The sequence below is a fragment of the Salvelinus namaycush genome, chromosome 8 (genome assembly GCF_016432855.1).
Source record: "Salvelinus namaycush isolate Seneca chromosome 8, SaNama_1.0, whole genome shotgun sequence".
NCBI lineage: Eukaryota > Metazoa > Chordata > Actinopteri > Salmoniformes > Salmonidae > Salvelinus > Salvelinus namaycush.
Window position 1 is genome coordinate 3881577 of NC_052314.1, and position 25534 is coordinate 3907110.

The following is a 25534-nucleotide window of genomic DNA, read 5'->3' on the forward strand; positions in this document are numbered from 1 at the left end:
CGACTGTCTTCCTGACTGTGGTCTGATCTGGGTCCTGGTGTTGGTCTCCAGAGCTCTGTCTCTGCTGCTCATTCCTGATGTCTTCCTGACTGTGGTCTGATCTGGGTCCTGGTGTTGGTCTCCAGAGCTCTGTCTCTACTCCTCATTCCTGATGTCTTCCTGACTGTGGTCTGATCTGGGTCCTGGTGTTGGTCTCCAGAGCTCTGTCTCTGCTGCTCATTCCGACTGTCTTCCTGACTGTGGTCTGATCTGGGTCCTGGTGTTGGTCTCCAGAGCTCTGTCTCTGCTCCTCATTCCGACTGTCTTCCTGACTGTGGTCTGATCTGGGTCCTGGTGTTGGTCTCCAGAGCTCTGTCTCTGCTGCTCATTCCGACTGTCTTCCTGACTGTGGTCTGATCTGGGTCCTGGTGTTGGTCTCCAGAGCTCTGTCTCTGCTGCTCATTCCGACTGTCTTCCTGACTGTGGTCTGATCTGGGTCCTGGTGTTGGTCTCCAGAGCTCTGTCTCTGCTCCTCATTCCGACTGTCTTCCTGACTGTGGTCTGATCTGGGTCCTGGTGTTGGTCTCCAGAGCTCTGTCTCTGCTGCTCATTCCTGATGTCTTCCTGACTGTGGTCTGATCTGGGTCCTGATGTTGGTCTCCAGAGCTCTGTCTCTGCTCCTCATTCCTGATGTCTTCCTGACTGTGGTCTGATCTGGGTCCTGGTGTTGGTCTCCAGAGCTCTGTCTCTGCTCCTCATTCCGACTGTCTTCCTGACTGTGGTCTGATCTGGGTCCTCATGTTGTGTTTTAACTCATCAACCAGTACGATGGCTGGGACTTCCAGTTTTACATGTTGTGTTTTACCTCATCAACCAGTACGATGGCTGGGACTTCCAGTTTTACATGTTGTGTTTTACCTCATCAACCAGTACGATGGCTGGGACTTCCAGTTTTACATGTTGTGTTTTGTTGTTTTGATTAAAATCAGGATCCTGTGGGAAGATGAAGGAAAATAACCAGAGACCAGTCATTCTCCATGACAACTGTAGTTGATACGTCCCCTGAGAGACCAGAGACCAGTCATTCTCCATGACAACTGTAGTTGCTACGTCCCCTGAGAGACCAGAGACCAGTCATTCTCCATGACAACTGTAGTTGATACGTCCCCTGAGAGACCAGAGACCAGTCATTCTCCATGACAACTGTAGTTGCTACGTCCCCTGAGAGACCAGAGACCAGTCATTCTCCATGACAACTGTAGTTGCTACGTCCCCTGAGAGACCAGAGACCAGTCATTCTCCATGACAACTGTAGTTGCTACGTCCCCTGAGAGACCAGAGACCAGTCATTCTCCATGACAACTGTAGTTGCTACGTCCCCTGAGAGACCAGAGACCAGTCATTCTCCATGACAACTGTAGTTGCTACGTCCCCTGAGAGACCAGAGACCAGTCATTCTCCATGACAACTGTAGTTGCTACGTCCCCTGAGAGACCAGAGACCAGTCATTCTCCATGACAACTGTAGTTGCTACGTCCCCTGAGAGACCAGAGACCAGTCATTCTCCATGACAACTGTAGTTGCTACGTCCCCTGAGAGACCAGAGACCAGTCATTCTCCATGACAACTGTAGTTGCTACGTCCCCTGAGAGACCAGAGACCAGTCATTCTCCATGACAACTGTAGTTGCTACGTCCCCTGAGAGACCAGAGACCAGTCATTCTCCATGACAACTGTAGTTGCTACGTCCCCTGAGAGACCAGAGACCAGTCATTCTCCATGACAACTGTAGTTGCTACGTCCCCTGAGAGACCAGAGACCAGTCATTCTCCATGACAACTGTAGTTGATACGTCCCCTGAGAGACCAGAGACCAGTCATTCTCCATGACAACTGTAGTTCTGGTCCATTTAGCCAGGCAAACTCAATCAAGCACCAATTTAAGTGTTTGAAATGATTTCAAATAGTATTTGAACCCATGTATTTGAACCCATACGGTATAGGTGGCGATTGGTGCTGGATGATGTCCCACTCAAGACAACGTGTTTAAGTTGCTATCTGGATGTCTGGCCCTCCATACATTCCCTTTAATACTACTTCTACTGGGGACATTGAATGGTATTGATGCACTGTCTCATCTTATCACTTGCTAAGACCAAACAGGTCATAAAGTCAGTGGAAACAGTTGTGGTTTTCTGCAGGCCTCCTACGCCTCCAGCCTCCAGCCTCAAGCCTCCAGCCCACACTGAGCAGCAGCAGAGCTGAATCAACCACAGACTCACCTAAGCATGCACTTTGCACACACACATAGGCAGGCAGGCAGGCAGGCAGGCAGGCAGGCAGGCAGGCAGGCAGGCAGGCAGGCAGGTAGTTGCTACGTCCCCTGAGAGACCAGAGGCCAGTCATTCTTACGTTACCCCCCCCCCCCCAATGGAAATTGTGCGTCCTGGTTTGCTTAATATAAGCAACTTTAAAATATTTATACTTTTACTTCTGATACTTAAAAAAGTATTTTTTAAATCAAATACTTTTTGACTTTTACTCAAGTGGCATTTTACTTGGTGACTTTCACTTCTCCTGGAGTCATTTTCTATCAAGGTATCTTTACTTTTGCTCAAGTATGACAATTAGGTACTTTATCCACCTCTGCATTTTGCTTTGTGATACCGACCTTTTAAAACAAAATGCTTGATTTGACAAAGATTCTATTGTTCTGTGGTGTAACTTGATTTGACAAAGATTCTATTGTTCTGTGGTGTAACTTGATTTGACAAAGATTCTATTGTTCTGTGGTGTAACTTGATTTGACAAAGATTCTATTGTTCTGTGGTATAACTTGATTTGACAAAGATTCTATTGTTCTGTGGTGTAACTTGATTTGACAAAGATTCTATTGTTCTGTGGTGTAACTTGATTTGACAAAGATTCTATTGTTCTGTGGTGTAACTTGATTTGACAAAGATTCTATTGTTCTGTGGTATAACTTGATTTGACAAAGATTCTATTGTTCTGTGGTGTAACTTGATTTGACAACAATTCTATTGTTCTGTGGTGTAACTTGATTTGACAAAGATTCTATTGTTCTGTGGTATAACTTGATTTGACAAAGATTCTATTGTTCTGTGGTGTAACTTGGTTTGACAAAGATTCTATTGTTCTGTGGTGTAACTTGATTTGACAAAGATTCTATTGTTCTGTGGTGTAACTTGATTTGACAAAGATTCTATTGTTCTGTGGTGTAACTTGATTTGACAAAGATTCTATTGTTCTGTGGTGTAACTTGATTTGACAAAGATTCGATTGTTCTGTGGTGTAACTTGATTTGACAAAGATTCTATTGTTCTGTGGTGTAACTTGATTTGACAAAGATTCTATTGTTCTGTGGTGTAACTTGATTTGACAACGATTCTATTGTTCTGTGGTGTAACTTGATTTGACAAAGATTCTATTGTTCTGTGGTGTAACTTGATTTGACAAAGATTCTATTGTTCTGTGGTGTAACTTGATTTGACAAAGATTCTAATGTTCTGTGGTATAACTTGATTTGACAAAGATTCTATTGTTCTGTGGTGTAACTTGGATTCACTGTTCAACTCTACTGAGAATGTGGTTGAAATCTTTACTGAGCGCCTGACAAACATCTTCAAAACATCTTCAAACAGGTAGAAACTGTGGTGGTTCTCCTGGGCATCTCTGTCACCCTCTAAACCACACCCTCTTACCCTCTAAACCACACCCTCTTACCCTCTAAACCACACCCTCTTACATCTAAACCACACCCTCTGACCCTCTAAACCACACCCTCTTACCATCAAAACCACACCCTCTTGCCCTCTAAACCACACCCTCTTACCCTCTAAACCACACCCTCTTACATCTAAACCACACCCTCTTACCATTGAAACCACACCCTCTTACAATCTAAACCACACCCTCTTACATTACATGCCATACCACACCGGTTAGCCAGTAAACTACACCCTCTTAACATCTAAACCACACCCTCAACATCTAAACCACACCCTCTTAGCCTCTGCAACACACCCTTAGTGTGTGGTGTGTGTGTGTGTGTGTGTGTGTGTGTGTGTGTGTGTGTGTGTGTGTGTGTGTGTGTGTGTGTGTGTGTGTGTGTGTGTGTGTCTGCCTACGTGTGTGTGCAAAGTGCATGCTTAGGTGAGTCTGTGGTTTATTCAGCTCTGCTGCTGCTCAGTGTGTGCTGGAGGCTCGAGGCTGGAGGCTGGAGGCGTAGGAGGCCTGCAGAAAACCACAACTGTTTCCACTGACTTTATGACCTGTTTGGTCTTAGCAAGTGATAAGATGAGACAGTGCATCAATACCATTCAATGTCCCCAGTAGAAGTAGTATTAAAGGGAATGTATGGAGGGTCAGACAACCAGATAGCAACTTAAACACGGTGTCTTGAGTGGGACATCGTCCAGCACCAATCGCCACCTATACCGTATGGGTTCAAATACATGGGTTCAAATACTATTTGAAATCATTTCAAATACTTAAATTGGTGCTTGATTGAGCTTGCCTGGCTAAACGGACCAATAGAACGGTCTCAAACCGCAACCATCTAGAACTCCAGGCAGGCCAGAGCAAACGCTCAAGGTATTTGAAAGATTTCAAATAGTATCTGAACCCTGGTGTGGTGTGAGCTTCCTACATGAGTGACTAAACGAGCATCAAGAGGTTCAGCAAAGGTGTGAAATGATGACGGCCTCCTATACATAGAGATGGGTAGGGGGCACTTGTTGACACAAAGCCTGTTGTAGCACGGGCAGTATTATTGAAGAAGTACACGGAAACCATGATGGTAGAAGCTAGGGGCGGGCCCTGTTTCTAACTCTATGCTCCTACGCTGGAGTGGAAATACCCCTCTGCTATGCTATTCTCAGACAGTCTCCACCAGACCCTAGGATGGATAGGCTGTTTATCGTTCTGATCACACTGTTAGGTGAGTAAACTTTTACATTATTGGTCTTTATTGATCAATTTGAGATGAAAACATATGGTTCTCCATTCTTTCACTGTAAATATTAGATGTGTTATTTATTAAAGTTATTTTTGACACAGTCCAATCTGTGGTCTAGTCTGTGTATTGTAGGCCAGTGATCTGCATAGCAGAACATGTGTATTGTAGGCCAGTGATCTGCATAGCAGGACATGTGTATTGTAGGCCAGTGATCTGCATAGCAGGACATGTGTATTGTAGGCCAGTGATCTGCATAGCAGGACATGTGTATTGTAGGCCAGTGATCTGCATAGCAGGACATGTGTATTGTAGGCCAGTGATCTGCATAGGAGAACATGTGTATTGTAAAGGGACTTGTTTTTTAGTCTTTAACATTGTACAAGTTTCAACGCGTTCAACCTACCTGTAGGTGCTGTTTCCTCCAGTCAGTTCATCCTAACACTGTTCCTCTGCTACCTGTAGGTGCTGTTTCCTCCAGTCAGTTCATCCTAACACTGTTCCTCTGCTACCTGTAGGTGCTGTTTCCTCCAGTCAGTTCATCCTAACACTGTTCCTCTGCTACCTGTAGGTGCTGTTTCCTCCAGTCAGTTCATCCTAACACTGTTCCTCTGCTACCTGTAGGTGCTGTTTCCTCCAGTCAGTTCATCCTAACACTGTTCCTCTGCTACCTGTAGGTGCTGTTTCCTCCAGTCAGTTCATCCTAACACTGTTCCTCTGCTACCTGTAGGTGCTGTTACCTCCAGTCAGTTCATCCTAACACTGTTCCTCTGCTACCTGTAGGTGCTGTTTCCTCCAGTCAGTTCATCCTAACACTGTTCCTCTGCTACCTGTAGGTGCTGTTTCCTCCAGTCAGTTCATCCTAACACTGTTCCTCTGCTACCTGTAGGTGCTGTTTCCTCCAGTCAGTTCATCCTAACACTGTTCCTCTGCTACCTGTAGGTGCTGTTTCCTCCAGTCAGTTCATCCTAACACTGTTCCTCTGTTACCTGTAGGTGCTGTTTCCTCCAGTCAGTTCATCCTAACACTGTTCCTCTGCTACCTGTAGGTGCTGTTTCCTCCAGTCAGTTCATCCTAACACTGTTCCTCTGCTACCTGTAGGTGCTGTTACCTCCAGTCAGTTCATCCTAACACTGTTCCTCTGCTACCTGTAGGTGCTGTTTCCTCCAGTCAGTTCATCCTAACACTGTTCCTCTGCTACTTGTAGGTGCTGTTTCCTCCAGTCAGTTCATCCTAACACTGTTCCTCTGCTACCTGTAGGTGCTGTTTCCTCCAGTCAGTTCATCCTAACACTGTTCCTCTGCTACCTGTAGGTGCTGTTTCCTCCAGTCAGTTCATCCTAACACTGTTCCTCTGCTACCTGTAGGTGCTGTTTCCTCCAGTCAGTTCATCCTAACACTGTTCCTCTGCTACCTGTAGGTGCTGTTTCCTCCAGTCAGTTCATCCTAACACTGTTCCTCTGCTACCTGTAGGTGCTGTTTCCTCCAGTCAGTTCATCCTAACACTGTTCCTCTGCTACCTGTAGGTGCTGTTTCCTCCAGTCAGTTCATCCTAACACTGTTCCTCTGCTACTTGTAGGTGCTGTTTCCTCCAGTCAGTTCATCCTAACACTGTTCCTCTGTTACCTGTAGGTGCTGTTTCCTCCAGTCAGGATGGGATCTCTGCAGCAGAGGTGGAGCTGAGAGTCAGACCAGGAGACAACGTCGTTCTTCACTGTGACATCAGACACAACGTAGAAACAGTCTGGATCAGAAACTGTTCTGGTGGGAGTGAAACGTGTGAGGCTTCTGTCTTCAAGTCTCTAAAGAGCCCTGTCCCACGCTTCACCCTCCTGTGGAGGCGCTCTCTGAGATTCTATGATCTACTGATTGAGAACATCACTGAGTCTGACCTGGGACTCTACTACTGCGTCACCATGGGGAGAGAAGAGCAGAAGAGAACCGACGAGGCTGTATATTACCTGGAGGTCTACCACTATGGAAACATCACCACTAGGATTTCCTTTGGTGAGAACTAACTCCTTTTTTCTAATTATTTTTTTTACATGTTTCTGTTTTATCGATTGGTTTCATTTGGAAAAAGTCTATATAAAGTGTATAAATGTCTTTTATGCGACTAAAATTGATGGAGGAACATTTATTTAACCTTTGTATCATCAGAAGATTTTTTTACTGTCAACAATATCAGTGTAAACACAATATTTCCATTTCCCTTGGTGTAATGTGTAAAGGACACACTGATTGATTGGTCTGAAAATAACATAGAAAGTGGCCCACTGATAATGTACCTCACCATTAAACAGAGAACATCCAGGACAACCCTGACCCTGAAAGTTGTCTGATCTGGGTCCTGGTACTGGCCTCCAAATCTCTGTTCCTGCTCCTCATTCCTGCTGCCTTCTGGGTCGGAAAATTACACAGTGAGTCAGGAGGACATTGGGGGGCTACATGCCTACTGATATCAGTTAGTTTTGTTACGTATCAAAGTGTTTGTCATGTTAGCAGTATGTTATTCTTCAATAACATGGACCCCAAAGCAAATCAGGGGGAGAAAAAGTGGTTTATTCAAGGAGAACGAATCATAGATGTTATGCTGGGAAGTAGATGGTCGATGTTCATTCTTCCCTGTCCTCAGTGATTCCTCCACAGAACAACGGGACAGGATGTCATTTATAACCCCTCAACGCTAGCCTGTGGTCGACCAATTAGAATTCCTTGCAGTAAAATTGGGTCAATGGCCAAAAAACAAGTATCCTGTTACACTGTATAGACGATTTGGACCAATGAAAGCCTGAGATGTAGCTATGAGTCCCGGACTGAAATTCCTACACAGATTCTAAACAGATTCTAAACAGATTCTACACAGATTCTACACAGATTCTAAACAGATGTCAACCTGAAAAACAACTGTTTCCATTGATCATTAATGCCCCATTGACCTCTAGTCCTCTGTGTTGTGTATTATCTAAAAATATTGTCACAGTCCCTTACTGAATGACATCTCTGTTCTTCCCTACTGATTAGGACGACTATCTGTTGACGTGTGTACTAGTTTTAATGTTTGTTTTTTAATATTAGGAGCAAGGAGGAATGCCTGAAAATAACCAGAGACCAGTCATTCTCCATGACAACTGTAGTTGCTACGTCCCCTGAGAGACCAGAGACCAGTCATTCTCCATGACAACTGTAGTTGCTACGTCCCCTGAGAGACCAGAGACCAGTCATTCTCCATGACAACTGTAGTTGCTACGTCCCCTGAGAGATGTAATAGGTTTTTCTATGATGAAATCAGTGTTGTTTTTCTAGAAAATCGTGCAATACGTTTTGTTAATGGAGTCTTTATGCTTTATGTCTTTTTGATTAAAGTTGTGTGTCACCCATTACCCAAGGTGTTTTAGACCAATTAAATGTATTCCCTTAATAAAAAATTTGAATTCTCAATTATGTAAAAAAGGTTATCGTTACTTTTATCTGTAGCTATGTGACTGTTTAAGCATTTTGTTTGAGAATGTACTATGGTCACCAAGCAATAAATACTTACAAAACAATGATACATTTGGCATTTTGTTAATATTTATTTTAAAATTCATCATTATCAATGCATACAAAGTTTCCTTTCAATAAAGTATTTTAGTGCAGGTCCTTTTCTGAGGACCTTGACTTGGTTAAGACTTTCTTTAGATATAGTTGACTCTATCCTAGACACCCAAGACTGCAAAACGGTCAATAAAATAAATTATATTTAATTAACAAACAAGTAAAAGATGTCATGAACATTTTTTTTTTTTTAGATAAAAGTTGAGAAACTACCCCCCAAAGGCACCTTCAAATAAAATCAGTAAACAAATCACCTTGAAAAGAAAAACTGAACTTCCACAAAGAACAGAACAGAATAATTCTCAAAAACAAGCTCATTTAATTAGATTAATTTTGTTTAAAAAAAATCACATCCTTTCTCAAAGCTCAGTTCCAAAAGAAACAAAAAGAAACAGTGGTTAGAGAGTCTAACCTAGTGGTTAGAGAGTTGGGCCACTAACCGAAAGGTTGCTTGATCAAATCCCCGAGCTGAGAAGGTAAAACAATCTGTTGTTCTGCCCCTGAACAAGGCAGTTAACCCACTGTTCCTAGGCCATCATTGTAAATAAGAATTTGTTCTTAACTGACTTGCCTAGTTAAATAAATAAAAATAAACTTTTCAACTAATTTCCAGGTTTTCCAGAAATCCTGGTTGGAATATTCCCGATATTCCCTCTAGATTCTGGGAATCTTCTGACCGGGATTCCAGGGAATCTTCTGACCGGGATTCCAGGGAATCTTCTGACCGGGATTCCAGGGAATCTTCTGACCGGGATTCCAGGGAATCTTCTGACCGGGATTCCAGGGAATCTTCTGACCGGGATTCCAGGGAATCTTCTGACCGGGATTCCAGGAAAACTTCTGACCGGGATTCCAGGAAAACTTCTGACCGGGATTCCAGGAAAACTTCTGACCGGGATTCCAGGAAAACTTCTGACCGGGATTCCAGGAAAACTTCTGACCGGGATTCCAGGAAAACTTCTGACCGGGATTCCAGGAAAACTTCTGACCGGGATTCCAGGAAAACCTGGGAAAGTTATCTAAATGTTGCAACCGTACACATACTAGAAATCTCCCCCAAGCAAAGCTCTGTGACTGCACTGAGGAAACCGTCTAGGAACCACTGAACAGCCCTGTGACTGCACTGAGGAAACCGTCTAGGAACCACTGAACAGCCCTGTGACTGCACTAATAAAAAGGTCTAGGAACCACTGAACAGCTCTGTGACTGCACTGAGGAAACCGTCTAGGAACCATTGAACAGCCCTGTGACTGCACTGAGGAAACCGTCTAGGAACCACTGAACAGCCCTGTGACTGCACTGAGGAAACCGTCTAGGAACCATTGAAAAGCATGGTGACTACACTGACAAAAAGGTCTAGGAACCACTGAACAGCCCTGTGACTGCAATGATAAAAGGTCTAGGAACCACTGAACAGCCCTGTGACTGCACTGATAAAAAGGTCTAGGAACCACTGAACAGCCCTGTGACTGCAATGATAAAAGGTCTAGGAACCACTGAACAGCCCTGTGACTGCACTGATAAAAAGGTCTAGGAACCACTGAACAGCTCTGTGACTGCACTGAGGAAACCGTCTAGGAACCATTGAACAACCCTGTGACTGCACTGATAAAAAGGTCTAGGAACCATTGAACAGCCCTGTGACTGCACTGATAAAAAGGTCTAGGAACCATTGAACAGCCCTGTGACTGCACTGATAAAAAGGTCTAGGAACCACTGAACAGCTCTGTGACTGCACTGAGGAAACCGTCTAGGAACCACTGAACAGCCCTGTGACTGCACTGAGGAAAAGGTCTAGGAACCATTGAACAGCCCTGTGACTGCACTGATAAAAAGGTCTAGGAACCACTGAACAGCACTGTGACTGCACCCCCCCCCCCCCCCCCTCCCCCAATCCAAATAAACTACAGTTGCTTCTATCGTACAGGAGAAGAGCTCTGAAGAAATGCTCCCTAGTCAAGAAATAAATAGCTCAGCTCTAAACACCCAACTCTGAACATAGGAGGCGATCAAACACAGTATGGGATCACACTGCTTCGAAATGAAGCTGAAACGGGACACCCATCATTGGTCTACTTATTAAGACTTCCTTGCAGAGACAACATTTGGGCACCGTAGGTTATCTTACACCCTTTCATCCTCTTTGTCCCTCTGAGGACATCCAGCCAGAGGGGTATACTACAAAAGCAGGATCAATGAGTTAGCCAGCTAACTTACCTAAACGTTATGAAAATAGCTTTTTATACATTTAACAACCAAAGACAACCAAAGACACACATATCTAACTTTACCTTTTCTTAATGAACCAGAAAATCAATAGTTATTTCTGGTTATTTATCAAAGTTAGATGGTTAACTGATTCTGCTTTGTAGTACCAAAATAGTACCGAAACTATAGCAACAACTGTCTTCCTGTTTTCAGAGTATTCAGTCTAGGATGAGTTTAATCAGTCTTAGAGACTGCTATGTCAACTCAAGAGTTTGGTACCTGCCCCATTGACTAGCCATTGCCAAAATAACATGTTGTCTGGCAATCTGCATTTTATCGGCCAGAACAGTATTTTTTTCTGGGTTTCAAAAATTACACTTTGTTGGCTTTGAAAAAATATATCAATCCTATTGCTCATGTTTTTATCTTTCAAACATGTAATCCCAGCCAATCCCAGCCATTACAAACATGTAATCCCAGTCAATCCCAGCCATTACAAACATGTAATCCCAGTCAAACATGTAATCCCAGATTACATTATCCTGTAATCCCAAACATGTAATCCCAGCCAAACAGTCCGTGTCGGTTTTTAGAAAATCAAATCTATAGGACTAATGTTCATGTTTCCTCTCAGCTTTTCCTGGCTGACGTCTTTCCAGATCTCTCTCTTTAAAAAAAAAAACAAGAGTTTCATAACCTCAAGAGACTTCCTGGTTAAAAAATTTGCATAAAAAAGTGTTTAAATTCCAGTTAACGGTCAGAGATTGTTCAGGCCCCCTTGTGGCCGTTCTGGGGTATGATCTTTCCTCTTCTTAAAAAGGTTCTTGAGTTTGGACGACTTCGCGCTTTTGTCTTTGTCCTTTTGGTGCCTCTCGCCTCTCATCTCCGGGGGCAACGTGTTTAGGGACCGGCCACTCCTCGGAGGCGGAACAGGAGGATTCCCTTCTCGCTCTCCTCCTTCCGTGATCCTCTGGGGCAGGTCAGGGGTTGTTGCTGGGGTCGTTGCTGGGGTGATACAGGACTTCTCCAGAATTCCGTCATACACCAGTTCGGTCAGGTGGTCGGAGGTATAAGGGTCAGGGGTCTGGGTTTGTTTCCATGGCGTGGACAAGGTGAGGTCAGGTTGTCCGAAATGACCCCAATCCAAAACCTGGGGACCGTGACCCACTTGGGACGACTCTGCATACTCCTCCCTGGATATCCTCCGTTTGGGGATTTCCGGGGCCCTGTCCGGGTAGATCTTCCCAGTGGGAGTATCTATGGATCTGTCAATCTTATCGCTGTTTGTTCGTCTGCGAGTGTGAGAGCACATCTCATGGTGTTCGTCTATCGATATCTTCCTCGTGGCGGCGGATGGTGGTTCCACTGGGAACTCTATCTTCTTCCTGAGCATCTTGTGAGAAGAGTTGCTGTCCAGATGAAGGGTCAGTTTGTCTCTGGACATCGCCATCCTCCTCTGAGCGCTGTCGGCTAAGTCCACCTCCTCTCGGGATATCCTTCTCGTTGGAGTTCCAATGGCCGCCACCATTTCTTCTCTGGGTCTTCCTCTCATGGAGTTGTTGAATGAGACTTCCCCCCTGCTCTCTCTCATCATCTGTCTGGAGCCAGTGTCCAGAGACACACCGATCACATCTGTAGATATAAGAGACCTCTTCTTTGAGAAGTGAGTCTCCAACGGAAACTCGTGACACTCATCTCTGGATGACCTCCTTGAGACGTTGTCCATCGAACGACCCAAGACCTTTTGGGCTGCTGCGTTGGCGGGGGGGTCCATGGAAGTCTCACTTTTGCCTCTTTGCATTTTCCTTGGAGCAGTGTTGTCCACAGAAGAAAAGTCTGGCTCGTCTTTAGATGATGTCTTCAATGTGGCTTCATCCAAGGAAGCCTCCAGTTCTTCTCTAGATATGTTACAAATGGGGGATTCCGTTTCTGATGACCTTCTGCTGACAGGAGGGGTCCTGTCAGAATAAATTACCTGAGAATCTCTGTAGAGAGAAGGAGAGAGAGAGGGGGGAGAGTGAAAAGATATAGAGAGAGAAAGATTCCATCAAGGTTCACAAAGTTTCAATTATACATTGAAAATACTGTAAGTGTCACCGTGAGTCACCTTGTAATCAGCCAAAACAGAGAAGCATTGTAGAAAATTGGAATCAGAATTGTAACGTCAGTTTATTTCCTAAATTGAAACTGTGCGACTCACCCTCTCCGCTGGGCGTTGATGAAGATCTGCTCCTCTTCCTCGAAGCAAGGGAGCGTGGTGTGCATAGGGATCAGGATATCAGGGTCGGAGAAGGAGGAGGAAGAGGAGGCGTGTCCAGAACGCCGTTGACGACACACGGTGGAGGTAGAGCCACGAGAGCGAGGGGAGCGCTTCATTGGTGGAACTAGGGTTGCAAAGGAAAGGGAACATCACGGTAACTTTTTTTTTTTTTTTTTTTAATCCCAGAAAAATGTGGGGCACATTTTAGAGATTTTTTTCCATTTTGTTAATTTTATGGAAAACCTATTCATGGAAAACCTCGCAAAAATAACACTAAACCTGATTCCACTAAGCAGCTAATCACTTAAACATTGAATCAGGTATGGCAGTGGTTCTCCAACCTCTCATCAGTACCCCCAGCTGTTCCAAACCTCTCCTTGGAACCCCCAGCTGTTCCAAACCTCTCCTCGGGAACCCCAGCCGTTCCAAACCTCTCCTCGGGAACCCCAGTTGTTCCAAACCTCTCCTTAGAACCCCCAGCTGTTCCAAACCTCTCCTTAGAACCCCCAGCTGTTCCAAACCTCTCCTTAGAACCTCCAGCTGTTCCAAACCTCTCCTTAGAACCCCCAGCTGTTCCAAACCTCTCCTTAGAACCCCCAGCTGTTCCAAACCTCTCCTTAGAACCCCCAGCTGTTCCAAACCTCTCCTCGGGAACCCCAGCTGTTCCAAACCTCTCCTTAGAACCCCCAGCTGTTCCAAACCTCTCCTTAGGACCCCCAGCTGTTCCAAACCTCTCCTTAGGACCCCCAGCTGTTCCATGTGTTTGGTCTATTCCAGAGCTAGCACCTGATTCAACGTGTCAACTAATCGTCAAGCCCTTGACTAGGTATGGGCATGAGATTGATTACCACGGTGATCCCATAAACATACACTCACCGTGCTGTAGATCTGTTTGCATAAACATGTCTGCTTAATGACCATATTTTATTGACCAACTGAGCGACTGATTGCTATAACCTACCTAAGATGGGTGCTGAGGAGTCTTCCATCAGATCCTCCAGAGAGCCCTGTATTGTTTCATGATAGGAAGGGAAGGTGGGTACAGACACCCTGGGCATCGCCACCCAGTTAGAGTCTGAATACAGCGTGGCTGTCAGGCTGGCCAGGCCAGAGTTCCTGAGGAGAGGGAAACCACACAGGCGCTCTATCTGCTGCCAGCGGTGGAGACGCTCCCGTAGGCAGGCCGTGACTTCTGATAGGGCGTTCCTGTGAGGGGTGTCAAAAGCACAGTTTACGTCAGCTAGTTACTTCTGGTAGGGCGTTCCTGTGAGGGATGTCAAAAGCACAGTTTACGTCAGCTAGTTACTTCTGGTAGGGCGTTGCTGTGAGGGGAGTCAAAAGCACAGTTTACGTCAGCTAGTTACTTCTGGTAGGGCGTTGCTGTGATACAACACACAGGTGCAGACTGTTATAATATAGTAACATGTCAGCTATGTCAACACAACATATATTAGTTTAGTATGTTACTGTGTGACACAACAAAGTCAAATCTGTTACAAAAACTTTGTCGCAAAAACCACGTCGACTCCGTCACCAAAACCACGTCGACTCCGTCACCAAAACCACGTCGACTCCGTCACCAAAACCACGTCGACTCCGTCACCAAAACCACGTCGACTCCGTCACCAAAACCACGTCGACTCCGTCACCAAAACCACGTCGACTCCGTCACCAAAACCACGTCGACTCCGTCACAAAAACCACTGCAACTCCGTCACAAAAACCACGGCAACTCCGTCACAAAAACCATGTCAACTCCGTCACAAAATACGTCACAAAAACACGAGAACAGCAACTGCAACTCACAGTTGTGGACCGTGGCACAGATAAATGAACAACAGCACACATGGGAAAATTGAGCTTCTGATGTAATTAAATCATGTAAGTAAGAGTGAGAGTTAACATGGTTTCTAGTTGAGGTTAGTTACAAGTCCAGTGTCCTGGCTTCACATCGGTTTCTAGTTGAGGTTAGTTACAAGTCCAGTGTCCTGGCTTCACATCAGTTCTAGTTGAGGTTAGTTACAAGTCCAGTGTCCTGGCTTCACATCAGTTCTAGTTGAGGTTAGTTACAAGTCCAGTGTCCTGGCTTCACATCAGTTCTAGTTGAGGTTAGTTACAAGTCCAGTGTCCTGGCTTCACATCAGTTCTAGTTGAGGTTAGTTACAAGTCCAGTGTCCTGGCTTCACATCAGTTCTAGTTGAGGTCAGTTACAAGTCCAGTGTCCTGGCTTCACATCAGTTCAAAAGACTGAAGAGTGACTGAAGAGACCGCCTGGGAGCTGTGTAGGAGAGCCAGTCAGATCAGCTCAATCAGATCACACAACTTTAATTCTGCCAATGAGAGGACTACATTACATATTCTGCATGCATGGTTAGGATTGGACAAAACGGATGAAAAGTAGATTCATGTCAAGTTAAATGTCCATTACCCTCATGTGGAATTCTCGTCACGTCACATTTTCATCGACTAAAATTAAAAGTAATTTGTTACAGTTATGTTTTTCTCTCCCTCTGGTCTCGTTATCTTCATAGTTTTAGTCAGGAAAAATAGGTTGTTATTTTGTCAAAGTTATTGTTGACTAAATTAAGACTGTGTGTGTGTGTGTGTGTGTGTGTGTGTCTCACTTGGCCTCCAGGATCTTGGTGTCAACATCGTCCAGTGAGGAGCTGTGAGCCACGTGGAACGTCCCCATGAGGGAACTCCTCTTCTTCTTGATCTTCTCTGCCTGGACAGGATATACACATACCAAGGGGTGAGGTCACATCCTCCTGGTCATGTCCATACCAAGGGGTGAGGTCACATCCTCCTGGTCATGTCCATACCAAGGGTTAATATGAGGTCACATCCTCCTGGTCATGTCCACACCAGCGGTTAATTACAGCCCCTATGTTCTTTCTTCCTACGTGAAGTCAGTGAAAAGTCAATCAATCAGTTGATGAATCAATAAACTGATTGGTTTACGTCTCTCTCCTACCTCCTCCTCAGCAGTGGCCAGCTGCAGCTCAGCACTGTGTTTCTTGACGTTGTAGTACTGGACCAATCAACCAACCAACCAACTAATCCACCAACCAACCAATCAACTAATCCACCAACCAATCAACCAACTAATCCACCAACCAATCAACCAACGGATCAACTACTCCACCAACCAACTACTCCACCAACCAACCAACCAACCAACCAACGGATCAACTAATCCACCAACCAACTAATCCACCAACCAACTAATCCACCAACCAACCAACCAACCAACCAACCAACGGATCAACTAATCCACCAAACAACCAATCAACCAACTAGTCCACCAACCAATCAATCAATCAATCAACCAACCAACCAATCCACCAACCAACTAATCCACCAACCAACCAATCAACTAATCCACCAGCCAACCAATCCACCAACCAATCAACTAATCCACCAGCCAACCAATCCACCAACCAATCAACTAATCCACCAACCAACCAATCAACTAATCCACCAGCCAACCAATCCACCAACCAATCAACTAATCCACCAACCAACCAATCAACTAATCCACCAACCAACCAACTAATCCACCAACCAGCCAATCAACTAATCCACCAACCAACCAATCAACCAACCCACCAACCAACCAATCAACTAATCCACCAACCAACCAATCAACTAATCCACCAACCAACCAACCAACCCACCAACCAACCAGTAGTCTTCTACCTCTTCCTTGGCCGTGTTCAGCTGCAGCTCAGCGCTGTGTTTCTTGATGTTGTAGTACTGGACCTCCACCTCGTGGGTCAGCTGCAGCCAGAGCTGTAGGGCCTCCGGGACAGACCAGTAAGCCATCATGTCCTTCTCTGCCTTCTTTAATGCTCCCCGAACCTAGATACACACACACACACACACACACACACGAGAAGGGTTAAAGCTTTTGATTGATGGGTGGACCGTTTTTACCACCAGCCTTGAGCCAATACTGATAGTGTTTCCTACACTGTGGACTTGCTTCAGTTTGGGTTAGCTAAGGTAAGGTAAGGTTAGGGTTAAGTTACGTAATGTAAGGTTAGGGTTAGAGTTAGCTAAGGTAAGGTAAGGTTAAGTTAGGTAATGTAAGGTAAGGTTAGGTAAGGTTAGGGTTAAGTTATGTAATGTAAGGGTTATGTAAGGTTAGATAAGGTAAGGTTAGGTAAGGTTAGGGTTAAGTTAGGTAATGTAAGATAGGGTTAGGTTAGGTAGGGTAAGGTTAGATAAAGTAAGATAGGGTAAGGTTAGGTAAGATTAGGTAGGGTAAGGTAAGATAAAGTAAGGTTAGATAAAGTAAGGTAGGATAAGGTTAGGTTCTGTACCTGCTCCAGCTCCTCCTCTGCGTATCTCAGTCTGCTCAGTTGACTGACGGCTCCAGCTCTGAGCCGATGGAGTCTGTGCGCCTCCTCCTGGGCTCCCATGATCTCATCCCTCATCTTCTCCTCCAGGTTCTGTTTCTCCTCCGCCACGTTACGCTTCTCCTCCTGGGCCTGCTCCAGCCTGGTATCAGGACGGGGACACGCGTCAGCAACACACACACACACACACACACACACACAGGTTAGCAGCAAAGACACACACACACAAGTTAGCAGCAAAGACACACACACACACACAGGTTAGCAGCAAAGACACACACACACACACACGGGTTAGCAGCAAAGACACACACACGGGTTAGCAGCAAAGACACACACACACACACACACACACACACAGGTTAGCAGCAAAGACACACACACACACACACGTAAGCAGGACAAACACATACATTATCAGGAAACATTTAAACATACACACAAACAAACGCATTAGCAGGAAACACACATAACAGTACTCCTCAACCCATTACACACAGTCATAGACACTCACTGCTCCTGTAGTTCTCTGAGGCTGAGCTCAGCACTCTGCAGACTCTCCAGGTCCTTCATCATCTTGGAGATGTGGACTTTAGAAGCTTTGTTCTGAACCTGGGAGAACCAGCAGCCTCCTACACCCATCATCACAGACACTAGCAGCAACAAGTCCTTCATGTAGTTATGGGGTGGGCCTGGAGGAGGAGAGGAGAGAGGAGGAGGAGAGGAGGATGAGGAGAGAGGAGTAGCAGCAGCAGGAGAGAGGAGGAGGAGGGAGAGAGGAGGAGGATGAGAGAGAAGAGGAAGGAGGAGGATGAGAGGATAATGATGATGACAGTCATGATGAAAGTGGAGGAGGAAGAGGAGGAAGAGGAAGATGATTTAATTTGTTTAGCGCTTTTCAATATAATCAGTGGACATGAGCACATGCACAAAGAGAGAGTGTGTGTGTGTGTGTGTGTGTGTGTGTGTGTATGTGTGTGTGTGTGTGTGTACTGTCTACACACGTATAGGAGCCCCAAACAGCACCACATCCAGAGCCTTGATGTTGAGTTTCTGTTTGTCTCTCTGGTCCAGGATCTTCAGCTGGCCGCTCAGGAACGACGGCTCATTGGCTGCTATCCTGCACACATCACAATGACACCAGCTCTGATTAGACGAGAATACTAAAGTGTTCTGATTGGCTCTTTCTACATCTGATTGGACTGTGTTTCTCTTTCTGTTATGTTATTATTAAGCGTTTTAATTAGACAAATTGAGCTGCTTCGGATTTGTTTGTAATTGTATAGTAACGACTCAAAATATACCAAATGGACATTGTAACTAGGGTGTGTTACCTGATTGGCCAGTAAGTTTCAGTAAGAAGCTGTCTGATTGGCTGTGCCCACCAGGAAGTACCTCTCTGAGGTTTCTGATTGGCCGTTCTCACCTGGGGAGGGTGTTGCCGTTGACCCTGAAGTCTTTAAAGTTGTTCTCGTATTGAGGCAGCTCTACAAACTCCCTGAGCCACCTCAACACCTCATCCTGAGTCCAGTTATGGACTGATAGAGAGAGGAGGAGGGGGAGAGAGGGAGAGAGGGGGAGGAAGGGAGAGAGGGAGAGAGAGGGTAGGAAGGGAGAGAGGGAGAGAGAGGGTAGGAAGGGAGAGAGAGAGGGTAGGAAGGGAGAGAGGGAGAGAGAGGGGGAGGTCAGATGGGGATAGAGAGAGGAGGAGGAGGGGCAGAGAGGGAGAGAGGAGGAGGGGCAGAGAGGGAGAGAGGGGGAGGAAGGGAGGGAGAGGTCAGATGGGGATAGAGAGAGGAGGAGGGGAACGGAGAGAGAGAGGTGGGAGGGTTTGGTAATGAAGAAACGGTGAATGTAACAACATATTGCATAATCACACACACAACGTACCTTCTGAGAACTTCCAGCCCCTCCATAGTTCTTCTATGGTGATGTGTTGGTCCTCTCTGTGAAGATGGCTGTGTTTGTTGGTCTGCTGCTGCTTCATGTCCTCCATGATGAACTACACAGCCAAGACACACACACACACACACACACACACACACACACACACACACACACACACACACACACACACACACACACACACACACACACACACACACACACACACACACACACACACACACACACACACACACACACACACACACACACACACACAGGATTATGAAAAGTGTGTAGCTTAATGTCAAAAGGGAACCGTCTAACACATACAGAGGGATACACACACACTTAACCAACCACACACACACTTAACCACAAACACATCCTTAACCACACACACACAGATCCTTAACCAACCATACACACAACCACGCATGTCTAATAACAGTTCACACATCCTTAACCTTTCTAAGTTTCCACATTAGTTTGACGACTGTCAACTGTACCAATGATAAGGACCAAGACATTTTAGTTTAGAGATAAAATAGACTGGGTGTCTGTGTGTGTGCGTGTGCGTGTGTGTGTGTGTGTGTGTATGTTCCACCATCTTGGAATCTATCCTTGGCTGTAATTTGATTCTTCATGTGATGGGGACAGGAATGTCAGCCACCCTCCCCTGCCATCTCCACGGTAACAGCAACCCAATCCCATGGATCATCTAGCCCTGGACGGCATTCTGATGAGTTCTGGAGTTCTGGGACAAACAGTCCAACATTCTACACTTCTAATCTGGACTCACTTCTTCTAAAGGGGCTCTAGTGTCTATGGCTTAAACAAACTAACAGGACAGGAATCATGAGACAGACAGACTGGTCAACGAGGATATACACACACAGCATGTAACTGAATAAAGACTCCTACCGTCTGTTGTCCAATCAAAACACACCTGAATCCGTCCTCTGTGGTTACGTACCTCCACGCTCTCCTCCACCTCTATCCCTCCATCCTGGTCGTCATCCATCTCTCTGTGGATGTTCCTTAGAGCCTCCAGACTGTATCGGTCTGCCTCGTTCATACAGGGAGGTGACACCACCAGGCATGGGTCTATAGAGATGGTCAATCAATACATTTATCAATGTTAGGTTGACCTTTCCTACAGTCAATGACCAAAAGCGCCCTCTAGTGGCCTCATGGTGGAATGATATTGTTTTTCAGAATTAGTTTAAAAACTAAATTAACTGACAAAAATCTGGTGTTTCTATGTCTAACAGTTTTGTTATAGTTCGGTCTTCTGTGATGTGTATAAAGTGTAATATGGGGATGAAAACTCTAAATGTAATATATTTCAACTGTATATCTGACATGGTACAGGTGTCTTACTATGTTTAAGCCCATAACCATGTGTGTGAGGTGAATACTTTTGTTTCAAAGTAGATTTGTTTAAGACTACCAAGAAACACTCTGTGTGACCCTGATTTAGCCCACTGCAGTACAAGGTTTATCAATACACACTAAAGGACCAAAAGTATGTGGACACCTGCTCGTCGAACATCTCATTCCAAAATCATGGGCATTAATATGGAGTTGGTGCCCCTTTGCTGCTGTAACAGCCTCCAGTCTTCTGGGAAGGCTTTCCACTAGATGTTGGAACATTGCTGCGGGGACTTGCTTCCATTCAGCCACAACAGCATTCGTGAGGTCGGACACTGATGTTGGGCGATTAGGCCTGGCTCGCAGTCGGCGTTCCAATACAATCCCAAAGATGTTAGATGGGGTTGAGGTCAGGGTTCTGTGCAGGCCAGTCAAGTTCTTCCACACCAATCTCGACAAACCATTTCTGTATGGATCTCGCTTTTTGCACGGAGGCATTATCATACTGAAACAGGACAGAATCTTCTAGAATGTCATTGTATGCTGTAGTTTCCCTTCACTGGAACTAAGGGGCCCGAACCTTGAAGAACAGCCCCAGGCCAGTATTTCTACTCCACCAAACTTTACAGTTGCCACTCTGCATTGGGGCAGGTAGCGTTCTCCTGGCATCTGCCAAACCCAGATTTGTCCGTCGGACTGCCAGAGAACGAGTTTCCACTGTTCCAGAGTCCAATGTAAGCGAGCTTTACAGCACTCCAGCCAACGCTTGGCATTGCTCATGGTGATCTTAGGCTTGTGTGCGGCTGCTTGGCCATGGAAACCCATTTCATGAAGCTCCCAATGAACAGTTCTTGTGCTGACGTTTCTTCCAGAGGCGGTTTAGAATTCAGTAATAAGCGCTGCAACCGAGGAATGATGATTTCTACGCTTTACGTGCTTCAGCGCGCTGACATCCCGCTCTGTGAGCTTGTGTGGCCTACCACTTCGCGGCTGAGCCGTTGTTGCTCCTATTTCACTGTAACCTGCATTCTTAGTCACTGAGCACCGACCGGCACCGGATGTTCATGGAAGTTGAAAACTAGTTGAAATTTGGTCAGTCTGCGTTGTCCACAGAATTGTTTTTGCTTTTTGGTACGGTCTGGACCAGATTTATATTTCAACATCCACAGATGTCAATTTTTGGTTTGGTCAGGACTTGACTGGCCCCAAACATAGACGTCCATGATTGGTTCAGTCCTGCACTGTACACTTGAGTATAATAGAGTTCAGTAGAGTAAACAGTAGAGCACACTAGAGTTACTGTACTGAACCAAACTGTACTCTACAGTACAGCACACTAGAGTTACTGTACTGTAATGAACCAAACTGTACTCTACTGTACAGTAAACAGTAGAGCACACTAGAGTTACTGTACTGTAATGAACCAAACTGTACTCTACTGTACAGTAAACAGTAGAGCACACTAGAGTTACTGTACTGTAATGAACCAAACTGTACTCTACTGTACAGTAAACAGTAGAGCACACTAGAGTTACTGTACTGTAATGAACCAAACTGTATTCTACTGTACAGTAAACAGTAGAGCACACTAGAGTTACTGTACTGTAATGAACCAAACTGTATTCTACTGTACAGTAAACAGTAGAGCACACTAGAGTTACTGTACTGTAATGAACCAAACTGTACTCTACTGTATTGTGCTTTACAGTACTGTAATGTATTCTACTCTAATATACTGTACTCTGCACTCTCCTGTAATGTACTGTACTCTGCACTGTACTCTGCACTGTACTGTAATGTACTGCACTCTCCTGTAATGTACTGCACTCTCCTGTACTGTACTCTCTCCTGTAATGTACTGTACTCTCCTGTAATGTACTGTACTCTCCTGTAATGTACTGTACTCTCCTGTAATGTACTGTACTCTTCTCTACTGCAGCAAATCTCCACTGGGGTAGTCGCAACCCCCCCAAAGAATTGTGGGTGGGAGGTGAAAAATACTCCAGTCTGAATTTAAACTAGTAAAGCCTGGTAGAAAGTGTGTAGACATGATAATTAACTTATAATTATGAATCATTTCATCTCTGGAATCAAACAGTGAGTTTACTAAAAATCATTAATCAAGAATATGGGAAAAATGTATTATTGACAATGGAAAAGGTGGGAATCTTGTTCCCTTGTCTTTTTGGTGTGTATTACACGATTGTGGCATTAATGTGTGGCATTAATGTACACTCCAATTTGTTGTGTTCATGTTAGCTAGGCTAGCTAGGTGGCTAACATTAGCTAAACTAGGGGTTAAGGTTAGGTATAGGGTTTAAGATTAGGGTAAGGCAACATGCTAGCTAAGTAGCTAAAGGGTTAAGGTTAGGAGTTAACCCTTTATTCTAAGGTCAAGGTTAGGGGAAGGATTAGCTAACATGCTAAATTGTTGCGAAAGTAGCTACAAGGACTTACAAAGTTGCTAATTAGCTAAAAATGCTAATTGTCCATGATGAGATTTGAACACCCCCTCCCATCCTCCCCAACCAACTAACCTTGGTTTGTCTTAAGTAACCTACTGTGTCTTAATCTGTGATTGAAATTCCCTGTATACAAAACCGTGTAGTGCGCACGAAAAAAATATACTTGTAATCTTAGGTTGTGTGCATAGAGTTACATGGTTTGTTAAAATTCTAAAGTGACACATCTAAGTCGCAACGCCATTCCGTCATCATGGACCACTCCAAACCACACCTCTGGTCCTTGCCCTGCCAAAGTGCTCATCTCCAATTCTCAATGTCCAGTGGTTCCCTGTGTCTGAATGTGTCAATTACGATTATCCATCCCGCATCTAAACTATTGTAATGAAACAGGCAGGGAGCAGGTTTCGAACCGTCGACCGTCTAGCCCGAGGTCCGGCGCGCTATCGACTGTGCCGCAAAAGCATGCTCGAGCGGCAAAGTAGATTTCCGCGCTTATAAACCCAGGGTCGTTACACTATGTTTGGCTACAAGCAGCTGCTAGACCACTGTATGAGCAAGAGTACCATGCCACTCCACACTTGTGCCCATCTCCAATGCCCTGCAACTCCATGTGTCCCAGTGACCATAGGAATGATAGGACAAGTCACCGAAGAGGTGTTGATAAAACGGTACATTTCCACCATGCCAGTTGGTTTGTCAACATTGATGACTCCTCCTAACACCGAGCTCAGATAACCGCTGAGTGCGCAAAACACGTGCATAACAGTTAACGGTTGTCACTCCCTGTCTCCGCGCGGGATCTTGCTTCAGGACACACATTGCCCTGTGGTTGGAATAACTTCTCTTGATTAATCAAAGATCTGCAGACCAAATATATTTAGCTAGTTTAGTTGCGCCTGGATTTACTTTTGGGGATATTCCACAGGTTCCATTACACCGGGCAAACTACCGCACAGCTCAATGATTAGAAAGTGTTGATGCTATTTGACCCAGATCTGCACTGATCTGACTCAAATGTATTCATAATCAAATCAAATGTATTTCTAAAGCCCTTCTTACATCAGCTGAAGTGCAGCAGAAGGGCGGAAGTGGTTGTGTTTCAACTACATATGTGGACCAGATCCTATTCACCTATCCAATCGTTGCTAGATCCATGTTGGAGCAGGGTTTACTTCAAGGTAATGAGGGCGTATGGACGTAATTTTAGGCTACGGCTATCCACGCTTATTGTCACCGTCAGTCATTCGGGGATCATTTTTACCTGTCGAGTCGAACACCGTTCTTTGGCCGGCAAAGGTGAGTCCGAGCTCCGGGTCATTGTGGTGATAGTAGCCGCTGTCCTGGATGATGCCCTGCGAAGCCTCGAATAAGACCCCGCGGAGCAGGAGGAGGAGAACCGGGGAAAGGAGCAACATCATGGGGGTTTAAGAGAAACTCTCACCCCGGTGGGAGCAAGAGAACCGGGAGAAGATCTACAAAACAGATGTCGGCTATACAAACCGAGACCCGGTTGTTTAACGATGTCAACACTCACATGCACCACCGTGCGCAAGTGTTAGGTTATCAGATCGAGCTATTAACGGAACCGTTATTCAGAGGTGATGTGACGCTAATGATTGGGTTCGGGTTGAGAAACTAACCAAGGGGATATGGTGAAATATTCGATAACATTATACAACAACTCAACCGTTACATTAAAACTCCAGAAAGGGTTACAATTCCAACGTCTGCCAACAAGTTTTTATCCAAAAAAAGAACATGGAATTGGTTAAATAAGTTAAATAATGATTTTAATCCTCATCATGGGTTACAAACAGAATGGTTTGAATCCAAGATGATTATATCCGATAAGAACATCCAATAGAAACTTCGACAGCAAGGAAATCTGAGTGAGACCGAAGCTCTCTCTCCACAAAATAATTCCACGGGTTGAATTTGATCGGGATTATGGAAATCGAGCGCTCCAAAGTTCTAAATCCAGTTCCAAAATTCTAAATCCAGTTCCAAAGCGCACTGAAAGTTCTTTGATCACACAGTTCAATATCCTGTCAAATACTGCAGTCATATACAATACCTCTTTATAGAGATGTCAACTCTCTCCAGAGTTTTCCATGTATATATATTTTTTCTCTCTTGTCGTGACGATCTTGTGCGAAACTGTCACACACACAGAGAGAGATTAGATGACACTAAGGCTAGTTGTCCCTCCCAAGTCCCAGCAGCTTGCACAAATACTCCGGAACACAATTTTTCCGGTCAACCCTTGACTGCGTGTCCGTTGGATCCGTTTGTGTATGCGTGCGTGTGCGTCAAGGGTAATTCCCGACTGTTTACGCATGTTTCCCCAGACCTGGGGGTCATGTGGATGGGATTAACCAGTGTTCGGACACCTGTTAAAAGGCCTTCTCTGATGACATATATATCAGACACAGT

General features: G+C 45.1%; 1 protein-coding gene across 1 annotated transcript; it reads right to left on the reverse strand.

The window, feature by feature from the left end:
- Positions 1-10444: 10444 nt before the first annotated feature.
- LOC120051648 (stromal interaction molecule 2-like) lies at positions 10445-24516 on the reverse strand. Its single transcript, XM_038998541.1, has 11 exons — positions 24363-24516; positions 20239-20369; positions 18805-18926; positions 18383-18498; positions 17893-18070; positions 17343-17520; positions 16717-16878; positions 15642-15742; positions 13979-14223; positions 12958-13141; positions 10445-12742 (listed from the first exon to the last, which is right to left on the reverse strand). Exons 1-11 carry the CDS (start codon positions 24514-24516, stop codon positions 11515-11517), a joined length of 2799 nt encoding a protein of 932 aa, XP_038854469.1. The 3' UTR covers positions 10445-11514.
- Positions 24517-25534: the final 1018 nt, after the last annotated feature.